The 22,972-nt window shown below is 39.3% G+C and overlaps 1 protein-coding gene across 1 annotated transcript in view; it reads right to left on the bottom strand.

Moving 5' to 3' along the window:
• LOC128381508 (A disintegrin and metalloproteinase with thrombospondin motifs 14) overlaps nucleotides 1-20,677 on the bottom strand; it is a 50,895-nt gene extending 30,218 nt beyond the window's left edge. The window contains exons 1-4 of the mRNA XM_053341531.1: nucleotides 20,458-20,677; nucleotides 19,610-20,028; nucleotides 3,791-3,947; nucleotides 407-603 (exon numbers count right to left, since the gene is read on the bottom strand). Of these exons, the coding sequence (XP_053197506.1) occupies nucleotides 407-603; nucleotides 3,791-3,947; nucleotides 19,610-20,028; nucleotides 20,458-20,536 (852 nt within the window). The 5' untranslated portion in view covers nucleotides 20,537-20,677. The remainder of the gene's footprint in view (nucleotides 1-406; nucleotides 604-3,790; nucleotides 3,948-19,609; nucleotides 20,029-20,457) is intronic.
• Between the last annotated feature and the right edge of the window lie 2,295 nt (nucleotides 20,678-22,972).

Below are 22,972 nucleotides of genomic sequence, written 5' to 3'. Positions count from 1 at the left end.
TCCCAGTCAACTTTCTAATTGGTCTAGTGCAGCTAATCAGACCACCATGCAGGGTCCAAATGGTAACTGTTACAGAGTGAAACCAGCACCCTGTGAAAATCTGACTTGGGGGATTTGGGTCCAGTAAGTAGATTATGGTGGTAGGAGCTGGTGGAGCCCATAATGAATGAGCTGAGAGTTTCTTTTTTTTTTTTACCTCTTCGGTAATCCATAAACAGCTAGAGAAAGTGGGGGTCTGGAAACAAGTGTGGCAATGTCTGATGTCAGAGAGGACAAGGAGGAAAAAATATAGATCTAATATCTTATGTTGGGATTTTACATAGAAAGAACTCAATGACCCTGTCACAAAAGAAAGAAGAGGAGAGCATTTGATGAGAATTATATAAAGAATCAGAATGTAACTTACTATGTTCATAAGTGTAAGAACGTAATTCTGCACATGCTCCTTGCCATGGAAGCGCACCACTGAATCGTCCACAGCGAGGAGCACCTCAATGTTGTAGTCGTCTTTCTTCGCGTGCCTCCGCTTACGCTCAGACTCAGACAGTTTATGTTCAACAAGGTCCAGAGCTGCTGGGAGGTCTGCGATCCCAAAGTCTGCCACTGCAATATACGACCAGCACATAAACAAGTCAATGAACAGACGGTGGGAATCATTTACATGTATGATATTTCTTTTCTTATTTCAGCATCTGTGAAGTGATACACGGCTGTGTCAAAGCCAACATAAATTTAAAGTTCTGTTTTTGAGTCTCAGGATGAGCTGGAGGAATCCTTTGGGATTATTGACGGGGCTGTGGACTCTATATATTCTAAGTCACTCGATCACAAAATACTCCCCTAAGACTCATAAATCATTGGCTGTCAGAGTCAGAAGTCTATTTCCTTTCTGCCCCATATTCAGCAATTCAACATTCATAATATGTGTATATGTATTCAGACAGTGAGTCCCAGCTGAGTCACACCAATTCCAAAGACCATTCATCCATGTCATAAAGCACTTAAGCAGCTTTTTGTGTGTGATGTTCATGTATAATATATCTTCTATCAAAAACTGTGTTTGTTTTGACACCAATATGAGGTATAAATTGTGCAAATTGCCATATCTGAACCAAATCACAAAATGTTTAGTCATTCTTAATCTGCATCTGGATCTGGATGAAAAAAACGTATAGTAAAAAACATTTATGAGATACGTGCACTTATTATTTTCAGCACTAGTTCATTAGAAAATAGCAAACATGCCTCACCAAATTTAATTGAAATTTATTACAAATGTGGGATGTTCTGCCAACTAAACAAACACAAACGAATAAACAAACTGATACAGAGAATAGAGGCAATAAAGTAGAATTTGTTGGACACATCTGGCAGAAATTGCCTTGTTCGAACAATCATGTATCTCAAAAGCTTGGTATGTTGCTCAAAGCTACGAATTATTGCAATCAAGTGCAAACCACGCCACATAATTTCACATTTGATACAGTTGTTATTAAAGCCCACCAGATACAAATGGAGACATGACACATTATCTCACATATACTGTAAAATCCATTGGATAAGGTATTTTCAGAAGCACATTATAATACATTAAAGACAAATGCAGTGTACTACGGAAGTTATTCAAACAGCTGGCTCTAGGCAAATTTCCTAAAACGTAATTTATCATAAATATAAATATAAAGCAGAACAGATATAGAGATAAATGCATCACAGATGACAGCTCATTTGCATCGATTGTCATAAGAGTAATTCACTGCAAAAATTAGACCATTTTAATGAACAGGAAAACAGAAAAAACTGTTATTAATAAATATCACATTCTTACATAATAAGGATTAGTCATGCATGGAGACAGTGAATGAGAGTGGTGGAGCACAAAACATAATTTCAGTTTCAGTGATCAGGCTGAACAGATGCTAGGGAAGATTGTTTTAATTGGGATGCTACTGTAGCTCTCCCAGAGGGATGTGACGGTAACACCACAGAAAAGCTTTCATAACTGTCCTGTATTTTCATAACAAATACAGGACAGTAAGTCTTTGTGAACACATCTTGCTAAAGAAAGTTGATGCCTCACAGCATTTTGCGTAGGCATAAAAACCATAATAGTAAAGGTTAATAAGGCCAACAATATTTAGATGTCTCACCACTTGGATGAATATCTAACATCAGACAGTTGCATCACTTTAATGAGGTATATAACCTGTAAATACAAAATAATATATGTATGGTAGTGATAAAAATGGTAAAAACCTAAAAAAAACAAAAAACAATAACAATCCAGAAGCTTGGAAAATTGAAATGACTGAATTATAATAGTTTCTCGGGAACTGTGGCGCTATACACAATGGCAAACGGAGTGGATTAGTGACTATAGTAAGTCTTCCACCAGATGCTCAAGCTATTGTTGTAGCAAGGAATGAATAGAAAAGGAATTCATAATGGTGTTGGGTTGTTTAATTGCCAAGGAATGGTCACCCTCTTTCCTCCCCTCTCCCCTGTGCTACCACAGGAGCCCAGCATTCCTCACTTTACCAGCTCAGGTTACTTCTAATACTAGCCAAGACAGTTTGATGAGCTCAGACAGAGTTCAAGCTGACTCTCTGGAGAAATGCTATTGACTGGGAGGCAAAAATATAAAGCAGACCTACCCCAAAAATGAATTTATTGCAGTAGCTTATATAAGCAAAATAGTAATTTTTGTAATGTTAATATACATACATTCAAATATAAATATAGACTACAGCTGCCCAAATGTATCAAACAACACCAAAAATATGTGTTATAGGGTACTTGGTGTTGAATTTACATTTCAGAGGAGACAAACACTTCTCTTCATGTGTAAATTATGAATGTAAACCTATCTTTGAATCTGTGTAGTGCTGCACCCAAAAATGCATTCCATCAAAAGTCTGTTCTATTTTTTATGTGTTTTATTTAAAAGTAAGTAAGTCTATACATAAACTGATGACGCAACCACTGACTCTGTCGAGCATGCACTCCTCTGTGAATTCAGATAGGGTAAATGCTATAACAAGCATTTACCCTATATTCTGATATTTTATAGACAAAATGGCAGACAAATCAATAATGAAAATGATTGAGTTGCAACCATATCGATAACATTTTCTTAGAAAGATGGATGAAAGAAATTCTGAATGAGAGATTGTATTTAGTGATAGAAGACAGCAGAACAGAGGCTACTCCTAGATGTGATGTCCTGACTTCAGCTCTCAATTACCTCACAACTATAACAGACTTGATGTTAACTCTCGTGCATTACACAAGTCAAGCAGGTTTTAAAGGTGTACTAGTAGGTTTTCATTTCATACAGAAATTAATGGAAATCAATGGCAGCAAGAAAAAAAAAACCATTTGCATTGATCAAAGCAACATCAGCATTTGTTAAATGGTTAGCTGTGATGGTAAGTATGTCTGACCTGACCCATATAGTTTAGCAGCAACCACTGTCTGTATTAAATTATATTACTTGTCTTTGCTTCATAATTAATCTCTATTTTTCCATGTATTATATTATTTTGTGTCTGTTTTACATGTTAATGACTTGAAGACAATTGTTCACCCCAGTGGACAATGATGCTTTTTTCTATTTTATTCTGTTATGGTACAATCATGCAGTCCTTGTTATTATTATTAAGCTCCAGTGCACTTACTCACACGTGAACACCCACGTACTCACACATGGTCAAAACACACACACACACACACACACACATGCACAGGGTGTTTTGTTTCCACTGACGTCACACTCCCTCTCTCTGCCTACCTTCATTGTGGAGGTCCTCTCTGCGCTGGCCAGTTTCCCGCTTGATGGCTGATCTGCGGTAGACCACGTGGACACGCCCCTTCACTTCCACATCCTGCTGGCCCTTCTCGAGGGGCTCAATGAAAAACTCCCCATTATCAGTCCGGATCAGACCTGACTGGAAAAAGAGGGCTTCAAATTAGTGTATCCCTCCGCCTTGAAAGGACAGTAATTCCACTGGAGCCAGTAATTATAGTGTGCCTGCCTGATCAATTGTGAAAAAAAGATTTAATGGAGGGCTGAATGTGTGGAATGACGCAGGTAGACACAATTTGGGGCCCTCCAAGACCTCCACTGAGATTTATTGAGTGTCACCATGATTTTACCCTGAAGAAGATGATGAATAGCAACATCTCAATTCAGCTGTATGTGCTTCATCTTTTTAATGTAGTCTGTGGGATTCTCTTAGAAGTTTCTATATCCATCAGCGATGTTCAAAGAATTCTAAGCTTGAGTTGAGGTTTTTATTTACTTTTTGATGTCTTCCTCTAAAAAATGAGCAATTTCTAACACTTGCTAGAGTCCTTCCAAACTGCCCGCTGATAGCAGCTGAGATCTTGCTACTTTCATTCAAAGGGAAGTACACGGTCAGAGGAATATTCTTAAGTGCACAACAGGTTTGTGCACACTAGGATAGGCGTCTTGGCCACTCTTGGCTTCCCTTCTTCAAAACTCTAAATTTCTTTTGACTGCATTTAATTATGGGTTAGGAAGAGTTGTAATGTCTGCCTCTTCTAGGGTGGATTTCCCCCTGTGTGATTATTGAATATCAGTGAAAAATAGCCCCATGGAAAGAAGCCCCAGCTCTTTGATTCAGAGGATGGTCATCAAAAGTTGACATTTACTGCTGATTTACATAACTGCTATGGCTGCAGTAGAATTATTGTGGAATTGTGTATTGCCATGAATAAAAAACACTACATATCGCCAAAATAGCACCATAAATGCAACAAAAATGACAGTTAAATGTATAGATGTTTACATTTAGACTTCCTGAGAGTGTGTGTTTTGACATTTTAAATTGCTGTGACAGAAGAAAAGAGAATCTTAATGTCTAGGTGCTGAACAGAACCAAAGAGATGCCTGACATTGAGTTCAATCAGAGAACAGTACACATTTGAAAGCAGGTCCATAATTACTGTAGCAATGAGACTGAACACTATCTCTTTACCAGCATCCACACTTGCGATAATGCATCTTCCTGATTGACATTGACATAACATATAAGAGAACGGACACATTCGCACACAGTGATTTCCATAAAGTAAACATCCTCTGTTGAAGGCCTCTTTGGTGTATACCTAATGTGACTGTGGGTAAATATTTACATGGAGCACACAGGAAGTCAAACTCCAACTCTGATGCACTAGTACACTGCAAAATCATAATACAAGCATCACCAGTCCAGTTTAAGGCATTAATGATTAAAGTGATATTTTTGACCAAACTCTCAGTTTGGTGTATTTAAAGTGATAATATAGTTGTTAAGATTAAAGCATTACACCAATCCGCATTGAATCAGTGCAGGCAACAATTGTATTTGGAAAGTCCTCAGTATGAGAGCTGTGTGTGCAAAGCCAACATGTTGTTTGCAGTCCTTCTTTGGTAATTCTAAGGAGCCCAACAGATGCTGTTATTAGTAATCAAGTTATTATGTTAAGTGGAGTTTTTTTTCTGAGTGCTGGCCATTTCTTTTCTAAATGACCTCACATGAATGTTTTGTTTTTTCCCCCGTCAGTTTCTGTGTGCATACCAGCAAACATGTTTGCACAAAACCAACTGTCTGAGGTGCACATCTGTGGCCTACATACTGGTCAATTATCTAAACACAACATTAGTTAGTTTGCTTGTAATCCTACTGGTTAATGTTGCATAATGAGTCATTTATAGTGAGCAGCCTGCAATAACTGATTTTTCGGTTACTTGGGTGCATTGATAATGTGTATGCAAAAAGTTATTAAAGGTTGAATATGTAGAATATTTATTAAAAGCTATATTTTTTTAAAATAATACAGCCACGGGGTGTTTTGAAGGGTAGAGAATGAAAATATTGCTTTTCCATAAAAAAAAAAATTTAGTCTGAATTAATATTTTTAAAATTTTTTGACGGGTTTGACAATGACGTTCTGACACGTTCTGTGTACATTGTACCAGCCAATTAGCGGCCGGAATTGCGGGTTGCCAGGGTTACCTGTTGTTCCGGTGCAGCTACTGTAGGCTGGCACTGGGTGAAATGGAGTTGTAAACAAGCAGAGCCGTGTTGGACTTACTAAAACCAGCGTTTTTTGCTCTCAAGTACAACTTTTCATCACAAAACTTCGAAGGTAAGACAGAATAGCTGTTAGTCGCTGTAAATAAGTGGTTGTTTACCTTTGTATGCTGCTGGTTCACTGAGTTTTTAGCGCAATAATAGTGGTACTATTGAACTCACCAGGGTCTTAGCTTTCATATGAGATGCTATTTGTTTGTGTACGATGAAGTATCAAAACGGTAGCAATGGAAATGTGGAGAGTGGGTTGACTTTCTGACGCTATTCGGATTTTGATATTTGATCATTAACCTCTTAACGCACGCTGTTCCGTTCACGGGACGGGACGGATGTTAGGAGGTAGCCACACGTTCTTCTGAATGTTTTAAACACCAACCCTTAAACATATATACTCATGCCGTACATTGTTGGAAAGCTTAGATTGTTCTGATTCATGCAAGACCACTCACGACTTATATGGTTGCTCACAGCCGTAATAGTATTAGCGATTAGCTCGGCTAGCCACTCAGCTAAGTGAGAAAAGCTATAATGCCTACATACCTTCAAAGTCTTCCCTTTATCCACAACGTTCATCTTATGACACAGGACTTTCTGTACAGCTCGCCAAGTATCCATTCTTGTGAAATATGAAATCCGTTTTCATAAAACCGGAATACTTTCCTCAATATGTCCATGTATTTAGTCCAACACGTAATGTAATAACACAAATAACAAACCATATACGGTCCGTTTACGTCATTTCCTGACCTGCACGTCCATCTCAGAGTACACGTGACTAGATGTTTACGACCGTGAGCCTCTCCTGCTTCTGACGACACCACATACAAGCCAATCGGTGTTTAGGATTAGGCAGTACATGCAGAGACATTGCTGCTACCAGAGACATTATAATACTCCCACTGGCGTTACAATGTAATGTACCTCGGTGGTTTCAAGTCAGTTACAGCGAGGGTATGTTCGCTTCCTGTTTTCAAAATAAAAGCACCAACTCTATCGTTATGGTTTTCTTAATAATAAAAGGCAACGGGTGTTTTATTTTGTGAAAATGACCGGAAGTGCATTACTCGCTACGGCTAACTTGAGTGGCTCCGAATTCGCAGGAACAAAACTTTAAGCAGATGTTATTTGGACAAATTAGCGTCACATTGTGGATCTAAAGGGCTACTTTCTCACCTAAAAAGGTTAGACATGTGGATAAAGTGGTATATTTACAGAGTTAGAGCTAAAATAAAATCCGGCACCGGACCTGGCAACCCGACTGCTGGAATTACTTTTTGGTTGTTGCGACTACGATCTCGAGACATTAGATGGCGTTGTTCTGCTCATTCTACATATTCTATTCTATTCATTTTTTAATGAAAACAGCTTATTAACAACCTATTAAGCCAAAAATGAGTGAGAGTGAATATACTATAAAGCTCCAGAGAGAAGAGGAGAACTGCAGGGCCAGGTGATAAATCTTCATGGGTTCATCACTACAAGACACTCCACTCTCATACACATTGTGAGTATACAGTCTTATACAGTATCAATCTTTTTCCTCCTAAGTCACATAATTGCTTATGTAAGTGTCCATAAACCTATTCACTAGGGCTAAATATATCTTTGCTTTGTGCCAATAGAAGATCATTCATGCCACCAAACAGTGAGTGAAAAAAGATTAGTTCTGGTTTAAATCCACTCTGGTTCTCTATTACAGCCTGATGTATCAATATCAGCAATTGTACAAAGCTTCTACCCCCATCCATTACTTTTACCAAATGGTTGCGGGGTTACAAGGTGCCAGAAATGACCCCGGCTCACACTGGATACAAGGACAGGTCAGCTCGTCATCACATGGCTGACACGTAGACATTTCACATTCACATCTATGAGCAATTTCAAGTCACCAGTTAACCTAACCGGCATGTCTCTGGACTATGGGAAGACAGTACAGAGAAGAAACCCACATTTGCTAAAAATGTATCTGTGGGGCATCTTAGTGGACAAGTGGTGTGTCACTGCCACATCATTTGTTCAAATTCATCCAGGGAACTTTGTTTTATGTCATGTACGTCTTTCTTTTTCTCTCCCTTTCTTGTCTCCTTGCTCACTTTACTTTGAGTGTAATTAAGATAGAACACCTGACATAATGTGACCTCGATGAAGTGAAAAGCAATGCGTCATCTTTTAAAAACAGACAAAACGTGTCTGAAGTGAATGCATTCCTTCTTCCTTCATTGCCATGTTGTTTACATTAAGCTTAATAAACAAACTATGCTGTCTGAATACACCACACTCTACAAATTGCAATTCTCATACTTCCATTCCTTACTGAGAAAAAAAAACTCCATCCAGCCTATCATTATACTCATGAAGAGGGCACACCAACAATATTCTGGCAAGATTGTGTGTATTTACAGCTGCAAAAAGAAATCTAAATACAGTGCAGCGAAGAGAACATTGTGCCTAAAAAAAACCCCTCTAAATCCTCAGCATAACATCGCTAGGGCCCAACAACACAAATGCTCTGAACTTTAGGGTGGACGTGTGACAGTAAGGGCAAAGAGGAGTGAAAAAATCTGTCGAGCCCTGACCAGGAAATGCCAAGTAAGACATGCTCGAATACTTCCTCTGTGGTCTCTTATTTCAGCAAAAGTCAAGCCGGGTCTGTGAGGGGAGAGAGCAGGAGCATCTGGAAGGGCCTACAGAGGAACCAAGTATAAACATATGTACACTGTATGGGGAAGTCTGGGCTGGTAGGTTTGCTGTCAGTAGTGGGGAAAGGACACAAAGTCATGACATTTTCAAAAACTACTGTCTGTATTGTCAATAATCTTATATTTAGATTGGCTGATAGAAAACAGTCATGTATATGCCCTATTTGGACTGATTGTGCACCTGCTCTTTTGGTTCCTTTATGTGCAGCTCAAAGCTGATAAGCACTGCGCGAATGTAACTATAGATCAGTGGGGCTAATGAGCCCTGCTTTTCTGAATTCTACATATAGACAGAAGACAGAAGAGTGAGGAATAATGGAGCCTGAGATGTGTGTAGTTATTCTGCGGTGGTCTGGTGTCATTTTCAGGCAATTTAATATAAACACAGCAATTGACTGTGCATGAATGGCACTGCGCACAGTCTAGGCACTTCTTGAATCAGAGGTTTCCAATTTATCCTGCTGCTTTCAAATGTTGCAGGGATTTAATGAACGGTACCCGCAGTAGGCAGCTGCAACAGATTCAGAAAGAACAAGCTATATTTGTTTATTATTGTTACTGCTTTAACCACATTTAATGTCTATTTTATGCAGATTTAAAATAATCCACTGATTGGACAGTGTTTAATTAAAATGGTTATTATATTTTAAGCATTAATCTGTCATTGCGTTGTATTTGCAGCATGTACTGACGTATGCTTTTGTTGACTAAATAACCAAAGTGGCAGCTCAGTGATGTTGCGACAGAAACAGTCATAGTTAGTAGATTTCTATTCAGAACAACAACTAGGGCCAGATTGGCACCAAACCAACACCTCACTTTTTGTGCCTCTCCTACCACCTGTGCATCGTGTTGGGCTGAGTTTCAAGGTCCAGACAATGCTGGTTGTTGCACCTCCATGAAAACAGATATTATTTGTCACAGGAAATTGCCAGCCTTTTTCAGTTTTTGCTGCTTTTGTTTGATTATTATCACTGTAGATTGAAAGACTTTGAGTTTTTGACTCTTAAAGCGATCAAGGCATGTTGTGCCATTGTCAGTTGTTGTTGTTCCTGCATTTTATAGTTTAAATGATTAATTGATTAGTAAAAAGAGTCTCTTTTTAAGAAAATACTGAAAGTAGACACTGTGACCTTTAAATCATACATTTCTTCTCCAACATTGTAGAACAGATTTTTTTTGCATTGAGAAGTGTCTGGTGCTTTCTGTCAGGCTGCATAAACACAAATTCCACCAATCTGATGGTGAATTATGTGTAACCCGAGAGGCAAATCCCAGGGCAACAAAAAGTCTGTAATGCAGTTGAAGACAATTTGCAGTAGAAAAATATCTGCATATTTTACCTGTACTATCAGCAGAGATGGCGATGTCAGTGAGACAGTTCCCAACATTGGTTCACATTGAAACTGTTGGATGATGGATTGCCATGAAATATAATACAGACATTCATGTCCCCCACAGGATGAATTATAATAGATTTAGTGATTCCCTGACTCTTCATCTTGTGCCATCATCTGGTCGAATTTTTTATTTATATTTAATATTTCAGTTCATGACTGAATACCGGCTAAGATAAGATAATGAACATAGTCGAGCCTTAGTGCAGCTGTACTGTAGACTCTTAATCAGTCTAAAGCTTATCTCATTTGAATATTGACAGCTGGTCAGTATGAGGAATGTCTCAAGTCTTTTGCAAGTCATTCAAACAGTAACAGTAAAACAGTAGAAAAGGGGGCGAGTGGGGGGAGAACTCGGATATTTAATGGTGATGGTGGGACTCCAAAGTCTTTCTTGCTCTTTTGGGATTTTATTTGTATTCTTTGCACTGCTATGAATTGAATTTTAGAATTATAACACTATTACATTCAGTAGGAGTATTACTAATTAGCATGTGGAAATAACATAATCATCAGTTGTTTATATGTTTGAGACAAATATATTGAAACATTGTGAAACATCTCTCACATTTGTGGTTTTTCAGATTTCAAGCTGTGACATTAAAATTCAGCAACATTAGCTTTTCCTAGGTCAAGAGAGGTTAAGTGATGTGGTCATCAGGTTTCCCCAATGCAATGTGAGAGCACACAGAAGTGGTATTATTATGAGAACGGCAGCGCTCAGTGGGGAATGCAATTTATATCAGCGTGTGGTTCAGCCAGCTCTGCACTGAAAAACGTTCTGAGTGACTCTGTGAGTGGTGCTGACTGACAGAGTACAAAAAGGCAAATACAGCTAATGCTTAAGCTCACCAGTACACTAAATTCCACACATTGGTAAGAGCAACTTTGAAAGTGGATATTTACCATATGTAATTTCAGAGTGACTTCTTCCTACTCTGCAAACTAGTCTGTCGCCAGCTCAGTGCAGCAAAGGCATATCAAGGCAAGAAATAAATGAAGTGAGAGTAAAGAGTGTCTAGCTTAAAAAAATATTTTATCTATGCATAAGCCTACAGAGATCATATCACTCACTACACATGTAAGTGACAGAATATAACTTGCAGGCAGTAAATACAAACATATTTGTTCTTTTTACGTCATATATTGAAATAATCTGATGGAGACATCCCCTAAGGTGCATGACGGACAAACAATCTAAAAATAGAACAAGTGCCACAGGCTATAGATGCTTGAGCTGCAACGTGCAACATAATCAAAGTCCAGCTGTCATTCCAGGAGCTTAACCTGTAATTTGTGGCAGATTGTTTGGGAACATGTAATTTCAATTCCAGACACGCTCTGTGTTGATCCACAAACGAGAGACAGTGAGGGGGAGAGTTAAAAGGCAATCCACAGTCAACTGCTAAGATCAATTTATGCACTCTCATTTTTGTAAGGTCACAATTTTACCAAATGAACTTTAGTCAAATGATCTCCAACAAATCTGACCTATATTGGAGAGGAAGTAATGACACTTGTGACTCAATATTCCCAAGATACTGGCAGCATCTGACATGATGGTGATGTTGGATAAAAGCTTTTGTGGTAAAACCAGGAAGATCAATAAGCCGGCGAGTAAAACATGGTTGAGTGGTGCTGGACTCAGCAGAGTCGCGAGTTTGAAATAATCGTATGAGACAGGTTGTGGGAGCAGGGGATTACTACTTGATTCCTTTTTATCAGCGTTCACATCTCACTGTGCTGGGCCACAAAGGGCATGCATAGCTGGTGATCAAGATGAGGATTATAGAGTGAAAATTGGGTTTATAATCATCAGCACCCATCTGCATGGGGCTGATATCAAAGGGGAGAAAAATAATAATGATCTAGCCATTAAGCAGAGCATTTAATTGAAGTAGAAGATTATGAGGTTACTATCAGTGGCTTATTGGTTTTAATTCAAAAGCTGATCTGATAAAAACAGGTTTAACACTTCATAATGGCTTGTTAATATGAATATTATTATTATCATTATTAAAGGAAGCATTGGTGGTCGAAGTCATGGTACAAGTAGTGGTAATAGTAGAAGGACTATTGAGTAGTAGAATTTTAAAAAAGTAATTAGTAGTAACAGTGGCAGTACCTGTATAGGTAGAAGTGATATTAGAAGTATTATTGTAGTTGTGGTAGAAGTTTAGTTAAACTAAGAAGTTTTAGTTATGGTCAATCATAAAATAGTACTTCACCTACTTTCAAGGTGCACAGAAAAGTCTAAAAAAGTCAATGCTCACAAACAATACATCATAGAAACCATTAAGAAACACGGGAGCTCTATTAAGAGGAATGATGTAACCAGTCCTGTTGCAAGACATTTCAAGGAGATGGATTTCTTTCAATAGTTTATTTCCAGGAGGCATGATTGAGGACTTTATATACATATACATATATATCTATATATCTATATATGTATATATATAGATATATATACATACATACATATATATATATATATATATATATATATATATATATATAGTAATGGTAATAGCACTAGTAGTAGCAGTAGTAGTACAGGTAGTACAGGTAGTATTAGTCGTACAAGTTTTAGTGGAAGTAGAATTTGTAGTAGTAGTATTATTGGTAGCAGAAGTAGAAGAAGAAATGATAGAAAAAGTAGGTGTATTATCAGTATAAGCAATATGTTGAGACATTATTCTCATTATCACTGTGGCATTCACTGATATCTGTGTGTGTGTGTGTGTGTGTGTGTGTTTGTGTGTGTATGCGTGTGTATGGGTGTCTGTCTTGGTATGTCTTGTGTATGTGTGTGTGTGTGTGTTTGTGCGTGTGTCCTATGTATTTGCATGAGCACATTTAGACAAACATACTTTAGCTGCTTCAATTACGGATTTGACTGAGAGGAAATAAATCTAATTGTTGGCTGAGATGTTGGCCCTCTGATGACGGAGCTCTAATTTAGTGACTTCCCCTCTATGCCAGCAGAGTACTGGAACATCAGAGGAGGATACTGGAATACTAGACTGGGAATAGCGCTGCACGGAATTTCTGCAAACATTTATGAATAGAACAATTTATGCAAACATTTTCCATCTCCAATGGATGGAAAAATGCGCCCCCCCCTCACCCTCCAAAAAAATAGCAAGCCGACTGACTACAGACTGTTGCTAGGTGGCTCTCTCTCTTTTTAACTGATGGACACAGAAATAGCGGTCTTCCGACTGCGGTTATCCAGCACTCATGTTTCCATCACACATGTAATTCAATCGGCCTGTCATCTGCACTAATTCCCAACACATGAGCAGTACCGGTATAATCATAGCCATCACTCATCGCTCTGCAACAATAGTTCATGCATGTGTGGAGTGCACAGCTGTTGCCATCTAGCAGGAGTTACAGTCAGGGAGAGAGATATCGCACACACTGACATGTTGATTAATCAAACAGAACTTCATTGAAATGAAACTGAAAGTGCAAGTCTGTTTAAGAACAGTCATTAACATTCCCTTTTTTCCCTTAGGTAACAGTCTGCCTACGCTATGAGGGAACATTTATCCAAAATATATCATATTCATTTGCTGTTTAACTGTATGCATGTATTATCTGTCATGGGCCTGGAATGCCATAAATCTTGCCCCTCTGGGCACATGGCAGGAGACCAAGTTAGTGTAATCTGTTACTAGTGATGTCATGCCTCGCTATTTGGGAATCATCTCTGTGGGAGCGGCCTCACTGCAGAGGACACACTGATAGAAGAGCTTATCATCAAGACTCAGGCGCACAGGAGAGGATAAAATAACTGGAAAACTTCAGAGCTAGGAGATGTGATGACTGCGGGTGTGTTCGCACTCTGTGTCCAGGAATGCACATGATTTGGGAAAAGAAAAACAAATGTATCTATTCAACTGTCTGTTCACCATAAGGGAAGCCATCAAAGGAATGTTTCAAGATGGAGTGCTGGTGGTACTTGACATGTAAAGACATACATCTCCAAGATTTTGCCCGCATTTGGTGAACTCTGCACATGACTCACATTTTAATTCTTTTCAGACTCTGTCCTTTCATCAGACATGATCTCCTCTGTGTCCCTCCACATCAAGCAGACACTTCAGACTAAATAATTTGCCTGCAAGCTGTCTGTGCACCTTTAAATGCTCCCCGAACATCCCTGCATGCACAGACAGGTCTATGTTTATGTTGGCTTTGATGCAAGGAAACGCATGGACAATATTCCTAAGAGTCTGACAGCAACCTTTAAAGTGTTCGTCCAAATCACACACACACACACACACACACACACACACACACACACACACACACACACACACACAAGCCCACACAGTTATTTTTCGATGTACCAAGCAGATAGTTTTAGCTTTGTTTGCCAGGGTTTGGAGATGTCACCTGCTGAGTCTTCAGCCACCACCATAATGCAAAGGAGGTAAATGCAATGTTGTTTGTGATACTCAAAGCTTTAAAAAAAAAACATCAACAGTAATATGTCTCTCAACGCAGTGTCCCAGATACTCTGCATAATGCACAGACCTCACCTGCGACAATTTTGAAACAGAAACATTTTCCACTTTGTAGTACAAGGTGGTGAAAATTGTCCACAACAAATACACTTTTTTGTGATTTCTTGGAACAGACCTTAATATCCTATCATTCTGACAAACCTGAAGGTATCACATAAAAGGCAAAACACACTCAGTGACATAAGAGAGAGCAAATTAGGGACGCACTGATCCAACTTCAACAGTCCTGATACCAATACCGGCTTTGCATATCGGCTGATATCTGTTACCATTGTTAAATTAATAAACTGTATACCTCGGCATGTGGAAAGGATTGAAGGCAAGAGGCTTGACTAAACATACACTTACTTTATAAAACAAAATCTAACATATTAACACATAGACAATAAATCCTTCCTTCTTCCTTTTCAGATATTGCAAGTAGCCTCTGGTAGATTTTATTGCACTAACAGTAATATAAAGAGTGTACTTAAGTCACTTCCAGTTCACTGTCTCTGTGTGAGCAGCACTCAGTCAGGGCTCACCTCCATCCGAGGAACCATACAGCTCTTTAATACAGAGATCATCATCATAGTCATAAAGAGGATCTCTCATTAAGCCATTGCTTTTTCACATTGAACCAAGCAAAGCAGCATAATACTGCTGCTGTGTGCTTTTAAACAGCACACCGGTGTTTCAGATTCAGGAGCATCAGACGGTGCTGCAGGGTTGAGTGGAGGTGTGTGGGGAAGTTCATTTGTGCTGTTGAACGTAACTGCTGTGAAGCAATCAGAAAGTAACTTTTATTGATCTGATTCACCGGCTTTCTTACTATCAGCGCGCTCTCTCTCTCTTCATTTGCTCTCCTGTAGCTGCTATCTCTGTAGCTGCTTACTGATGGAGCAACTCTATCCCCCCATTCAGCGTCCGCACCATTTATACAGAACAGCGAGGCGGAATAAAGTAGCAGCATTCTCGCCTTGAACAGACTCTCCTGAGAGCAGTGCGATGACAGCAAACTTCAGCAGAGGTTAACGTTAGCTGCTCCTCTCTCCACTGTCTTAGCAGGAGTGGAGCTGAGTCCTCTGAGTGCAGCAGACACAGCGGTGAGGAGTTGTCACAGCTTAACTTAGTCATTTAGATGCAGTAATGGTGTGATATTTGGAAATTGATTAATAGGCCGCCCATATCTGCTCTATGCGTTTGTTGTGAAAATTGGACCACTGAATTAACCCAGCATGATTGGTGGGAGGGAATTCATGGCAGGAGATTGATGGTGGTGGATTTCTTTCAATTCAAATGTTAATAGGTTAGAAAATGGGACTGGGCAGCAGCTTCCAGGAGTGTTTTAAATGAAACAATTTGAGGGTTTTTTTAATTAAAACAATAAAAAATTCAAAATAATTGAACACTGCTTACAAAATGATTATGCTATGCTAACCAACAAAATTTGAAACTTCACACCATCATTCATCAGTCTATCATTAAAAATGAATAAATCTATATTGTCAAAATTGAGTATTTTTTAACACGAACTGTTTTCTGATAGCTGGAACGTTTGACCAAAGACCCAAAGTCAGATACCAGAATTTCTGTAATGTACTGGCTAGTAAAGTTTGAATAAAGGTAAAACAACATCTACATTTTGTAAGCATTCAACAAAAACATGAGATTTGCATGTTTTGGACTTGTGAGTTATTATGTTGTTGGACAACTCACGACTGTTTTAGTCATGTGAGAGTGAAAATACTGAGCCTTGACAATATGGCACTCCATTACATTTAAGTTCAGTCACCTCAAACAACATACTTTGGCTGATGTGAGGCCTCCAGCCCTCTATTAAGTGCAAAGTCGAATATATTATTAAGACATTTCAGAATCACATCTCTTGCTTAGAATGCATTTCTGCAGCTTTTCAGAAACATGTCATCTATGAGAAATTCATTTGAGCAACAAAGGCAAACAGAACAGAAGCTAACATTGCACACTGATTTCCCCAGTCTGTAGATCCTAACAACTTTACCAGTTGTTTAGTGCTTTCTGCATTAGGATTTGTTTAACATTTAACATTGACAAACACTGTGATGTAGATCTTTATGCAATTAGGTTTGTAACAAACTGTGTAGAAATCTTTCACATTGTGTTTGTAGAGTGAATACAGCATTGTGCTGCTGAAGGCAACTGCCTTGAGTCACTGAAGGGCACATACAGTGCCCTTTCAGGAAATTACTTTGTGATTAGAGAACACAGCATGGCATTGTCCACACACCACTCACTGTTATAATATTAAGGGAAAAAATGACTCTTTGAACTCTGTCTTTACTGAGGAAGAAAGGTTTTCTCAGCTTTGTCCTGGTTAGTTGTATTGATACACAAGAGAAACTATGAGAGGATGGAAAAGTTTAGTGATGATAAGAAACAAAATAAGTGTGAAGAGACTCCAATTGTTTCTTTGTATTGTGCCTCAACATAACAACTGTCAACATCAAGAAGACAAGAGATGAAATGTTGTGCTTGTAAAAATTCTGGACAAAGAAGTGTTAATTGCTGCCATAGACTGTATTCAGAGACTAATGTCTTCTCACTTGAAATGTCAGTATGTGTGTCATCATTTTCTTAAAACGAACAACTGGGAAGCTGAAAGTTTGTGTGTTTCTGTCTTATTTGGATATTTTCAAAAATTCCGGGTCAAGAAGTTATCTTCACTCCCATCCCACGTTATTTCTGTCAGTACACTTTGGAGAGCTGCCACAGAAAAGCTAAGGAGTAGCCTCGGCGTGGCCATCCTGCCACACAAGCATTTTAAAATTCACCCTAATTTGCTTGACTGCAAACATCCATCAGTGGCTAAGCTTACCATTGCTCTGCTGTATCACAGCACGTTGCAGCTTTAAAGGCCATGATGACACTGAATGACTGTGTTAGAGCAAGATAATGAAATAGAATGGTGGTAACAGAAGAAGAACAGGACAGCTGACATTGTAGCCTTTTCATTTTGCATTGATTTTACCTTAATGGACCTCACACCAAGCCATGACTAAGCAGCTGATTACAGTGACATACCACCCAAAATCTATCTCTATTCTATCACTTCCCTGCTGTGGCAATCAAAAATAGCTGTAAAAAGTTTGATGTCAGATGGGATTCAAGTTGTTTTTTATTACTTAAAAAAGTATCAAAATGTTTGTAGAAACTTCTCAAAGCAATCCTGTAATCCACATCTGTTCATCCCTATGCTCATATGTTCCAAACACTCATATTTTGGCGAAAGACACTGCGTTTTGGGGCTGGGTTCCAAAAGCTGTTTCCATTTTGGATCCAATTCCAGGTTGGCAAAATACTCAGATTGGATGGGCACAAAGGACAACCAAGTCTCTTATTAAATCTTTTAACTCCTCAGTCTTTTCTATTAGCAAAAAGCAATGTACAAAACATCCAGATCTTAGCTACAACCCTTTCACCAGTTGAAATGATCTGACGGCTGGTGGCAGCATATTCATTAAATTTCAGTTAAAGCTCAATTCATTTAAGCAGCACTAATCAATATTTTTACACTATCAATGTGTAATGAATCCACAGTTCCTCCAAGAGCATTTTAATGTCTCTCAGCTCAATGTTTTGGTTTCACTTCCTGCAACTTTATGGTTTTCATTCAGTCTCTGTGTGTCAGCTGAGATAGAGCCAGCAGCAGGTTCCAGCAAAAAGGGTCTGATAACCCAACCATGTGACATGCCCAGCACCAAACAGCAGCTAGTCACTGATGACAGACAAAGTTAGTTACTACATAGTGCACACAGTGGAGCAATTGGCAGGTGAAGAGGCAGATATTTCCCTCGAAAGCCAAGGGAGACTAAAAACAGCTAAAAAGAGAATGAGCTTACATTTGCCAGGTGGCCAGATACACAACTCCAAATTCATGCTAATGTTGCTCTGCACATTAACCATTTAAAGTAATAATGGTCAATGACAGCTTGTTGCACTGCCCCCTAATGGCCAGAAATCTATTAATACAGGTTTAAATAACAAAACTGAACTTTGCTATTGTCCAGCTACATGCTTTACACAGCCAAAGATGGTTTACAAATAGTAGAAGAAGCATGGAAGGGTTCAGATTTGATTGCCAGATTTGATAGTGGATTCATGCTCAATACTCCAACCCTACCACTCTGCTCCATGCACAAGCTGTCAAGATTATAAGGAGGTCTGAGTTTGAATGCTTGCTATTTCACCATTCAAACCTGCTATATTCTAGCACACTCATTGGCTGCCTGAAGAACTCCTGATAAACTGCTGCATGCACCGGATAGTGTATTGAGGAATATTTTGGCAAAAATATTTTTGGGCGCGCATCGGTAGCCTACTGTTTCAGACATATGCTCAAGTCCAGCAGCAGCCATTTGTTGCATGTCATCCCCCTTTTTTCTCTCTTCCCTTGTTTTCTGTCATCTCCCTGCTGCTACAATCTCATAAAGGCATAAAATGTCCCAAATCTATTTAAAAATGGTTTGCTCCGGGATTGGTTCAATAGTGACAGTGAAAACATTTACATCACATTTACAATCCATGGCAACCAACACGACAACAGCCACTCTTCTCGGGAAAGTACCAAACTCTTTAGAGGCAAACTAGAGATGAATGTTTGATACTTTATGATAGATTTTAAATGCTTTATTGTATGCTTTAAAGTATGTCTCAAAGAAATGTATGTTGCATGTGAAAGCTAAGGTCAGAAAGTTAGGTGGTCATTATTATGAGGGACTTTCTGAAGAAGAACAAATGCAGGCCAACTCATAATACTCCACAATATGTCTGACACTGTGCCAAAGAGGGAAAGGCATCTTTTCTTCCCACTACCTCCCTCTCAAGTGAGCCAATGTTTTAAGTGTGCATTGGTAACTTACCAGTCCATCACAATTGCTGATAGCCACAGAGGCCTCCGGCATGTCAGTCACATCCCCAGTGAAAACACAGTTCCCGTGGATGCTTTCCTTAGCCTTTTCCTCAAAGTCCTCCTGCCATTCCACAAAAGCCCCTGGGGCCACCAGCCTCCTGTTGGCTCTCAGGCGGAGGTGCAGTTCTTTCCCAAACACAGTGACATTGAAAAACAAGTGCTGAGCTGAGGCAGAGGTGACCGAGGGCAACTCGGGGGCACCGCGGGCCACCCTTCTTCTGCTGCCAAGGGTCGAGGCGGCATCAGCAGCAGCAGGAGCACCTTTACTTCCACTTCCAACAGAGACCACGTGAGAAATGTACCGGCCATGGGAGTCTGTGCTGAATGGCACGATAAGACCATATTCACTTAACTTTCCAGAGAGTTTTTCTGATGGGACAGATAGTGTCAAGTGAGAATCACATTCACAGAGCTATAGCAACTTCCTATGGGAAAAGACTAAAAAGCAAAGTGAGCTGACTTTTTATAAAGACATGCTGTATCACTGAAAACAGAACTAAACTTTTTGTCTGACATATGAATCACATAAATGTAGCTAAGTATGAATGCTCTCTTTATGCAACAGGGATATTGTATGTAAAACAAAAAAAGAGATGGGCATAAAGGGAAACCTACCAGTTTAACACACTGTATTGATTTTTTTCATCAAGAAGAGTAAAGCTGTCAGACTCATTTTGACATATCAGTAAAAACAGTCCATCCTTTTTTATCTTTATTCCCTCACTTGTAGAAGTCAGAGTGCATTTGTCCATAAAACAAAAGCCCAGCATAAGAAAAAAAGAAAACAAACTGACTCACCATGTGTTTCTGCAGCGACAATATGATCCAAAAATACTTGACTGAGTGAAAGGCATATGAATAAATACATACAATCCATAGCGAGGCTATATGTGTGAGAGCTGCCACTTCAGCGTTGAGTTTTCCTTTCTGTTGTAAACTTTGAGCAGAGTCCTTCCTCCTGAAAAAAAAAACCGCACAAAAGCAGGAGAAAAGTCCTCAGAGTTGAGCTCCAGCGAGGCAGCCGGGCATTTCTGAGCGTTTCTCTCTAGACGCCAAACTGACGGATATTCACAAGTTGTTTCCAATCTTTTGCCTGTGCTGAACTGCATAGACCGAGACTGCCCCATCCATTTAGGGAGCTGGGGGGTGGGGGGGTATCTGGGGTGCTGATGACGACAACTCCCCGGTAAAAACCGGGACGGTTTGAAGAGGTAGCCCAATTTTTTTCTTCCTCTTCTTCTTTTCCTTCCTCAGATAAGTTTTTAAAAAGCCGGAGAGCAAGTTAACGCACGCCTACGCTTAGGAGAGGGAGGAAAAAAAGTCGGAAGAGTTCAGATAAAGTGTGCAGAGACAGAGTGTCCCGGTGGTGAAACATCTGCCGTCCAGTCGTGCGCCATTACGCACCAATGGTTCTGCTGCGGGACTCACAAGTGCTCAACTTAAGCCACTACCAGCCAACAGTGGGAGCGCCTTCTCTCTAGTAGACAACCACATATTCAGCCAAGCATTTTTTTTATTCAAGTAAAAAAACAAAAAAACAAAACAAAAACAAAACTGGAGAGTTGTTACTGCAACAACAACAAAAAAGTCCACCTCTACAGCTAATTTATTTATTGTTCTTACAAAGAGTGAAAATGTGTGCCAGATGCAAAGTAATTAGCTACTTATATATTTTTACATTAATTAACATGAGTCCACAAACCAATGTCAGTGATAACATGGCAGTAAATTTAGAAGTGGCAGCCCAGAGAAGATTCCAATGCACATGCGTGAAGAAAAGAAGGCTTCAGCTTTATCATTTTCCGCAAGTTTTAAATTTGGTTTAGAGCCACATCACAGAGAAGTCCCCATGACAACAAGTATTGAATATGTAAGGAAAGTTTAAGATTCAAGGACATTTTTTCAAGTCTATCTGAAAACAATACTCACGTCCAGATGTGTACTGAAAAAAGTTTTTGGTTGCTGTCTATACTAGCCCTTGAAGAGATCCCTGCTTTATACAATTCCAATGTAAGTTATATGAGGCTTCAGGATTCAGAGTTAGCCAAATCAAGTCTGTATCTTCCAATGTGAGTCTTTGTAGTGCAAAATTTCCCACAGTGTTACTAACATCTAATGTGGATCAGCGAGCATACTCACTTAGGGAAAACGTAAAGAGGGAATGCCACACTAAAAAGACTAACTTTAGAGACCCAAATTATGTGACTATCTACATTGAAATTATATTAGGGAGGGGTCTCTTCAGGACCAGTATGAGCAGGAGAACTACTTACAGCAACCAAAAGCAATGCACATATGGATATGTGAGTATTGCTTTACGACATACTTGAAAGGTGAACCTATCCTTAGGTTATATATAGAGCCAAATAAAGTGAATTTCAAGATTAAGTAAAGTGCTGGTGTGCCATTAAATATGAATACAATCTGATTTGATTAAATGACACATATTTCAGATCTAGCAAATGTAGTGACCCAAAAAATCAAACATTGCATTATCAAATCTAATGACCTCTTGCAGTTTGTATTGTAACTTTTTTATAATCTGGGGTAATCCTGCAGATGTCACTGTGAGCATATGTTCCATTTGCAGACAGGGAACAAATCCAACACCATCATTAACGGCTTAGAAGGTGTGAAAACTGTACAGTAGATTTCGTCAGTGGAATGGCAGCCTGTTAAAACTCTGGATGACTGCTCAAGCAACTAGGATTTTTTTGGCCCCGACTCACCCCACTGGAGTCCAGACTTAGTCAGACATGACCACGCAGAGACTGAACCAACAACTCTGGAATCTTTCTCAGAGGAAGAGAAAAGGGGGGTTGGGTGAAATGAGTTTGAAGTTCAGGTACTTTTTTGAGAATAAGGTGTCTAGACTGGACATTCTTTTCCACCAACATTTCTCCAAACAGTTCTTTGACTCTGTCTGCTGCACTGTTGGTCTGGGCAAACTCCCCCCAATCCAGTGCCTATACTCTCACTCTGTGGCTAATTACCTCCATGCTCCAAGGATGGTCAATGTAGAGCAGGTGTGGGTTTTACACAGTCATCCTCCCAGGGTGGCAATGAGAGGATTGGACGGTGATCCAGAGTTCTGCATTAATAAGAGATGGAAACTAACCGCAGCATTAAGAGATGGAAACCATTAACTGCCTTGTAAGAACTTTTATGCTCTTTTTCCATCCATACTGTTTGGAGTTTTTTCATGTGTGTCCCAAAAGCCAGGATGGCATTCCACAATATAGCATAGTATTCAATTAGAAGCCTTGTTTTTCCCCCTCTGAAATGAATAGCTCCACTCATAGTCTGTGGTTAA

The sequence above is a fragment of the Scomber japonicus genome, chromosome 20 (assembly GCF_027409825.1).
Source record: "Scomber japonicus isolate fScoJap1 chromosome 20, fScoJap1.pri, whole genome shotgun sequence".
NCBI lineage: Eukaryota > Metazoa > Chordata > Actinopteri > Scombriformes > Scombridae > Scomber > Scomber japonicus.
The sequence above is the reverse complement of the archived record's forward strand: the minus strand, read 5'-3'. Positions and strand labels throughout refer to the sequence as shown.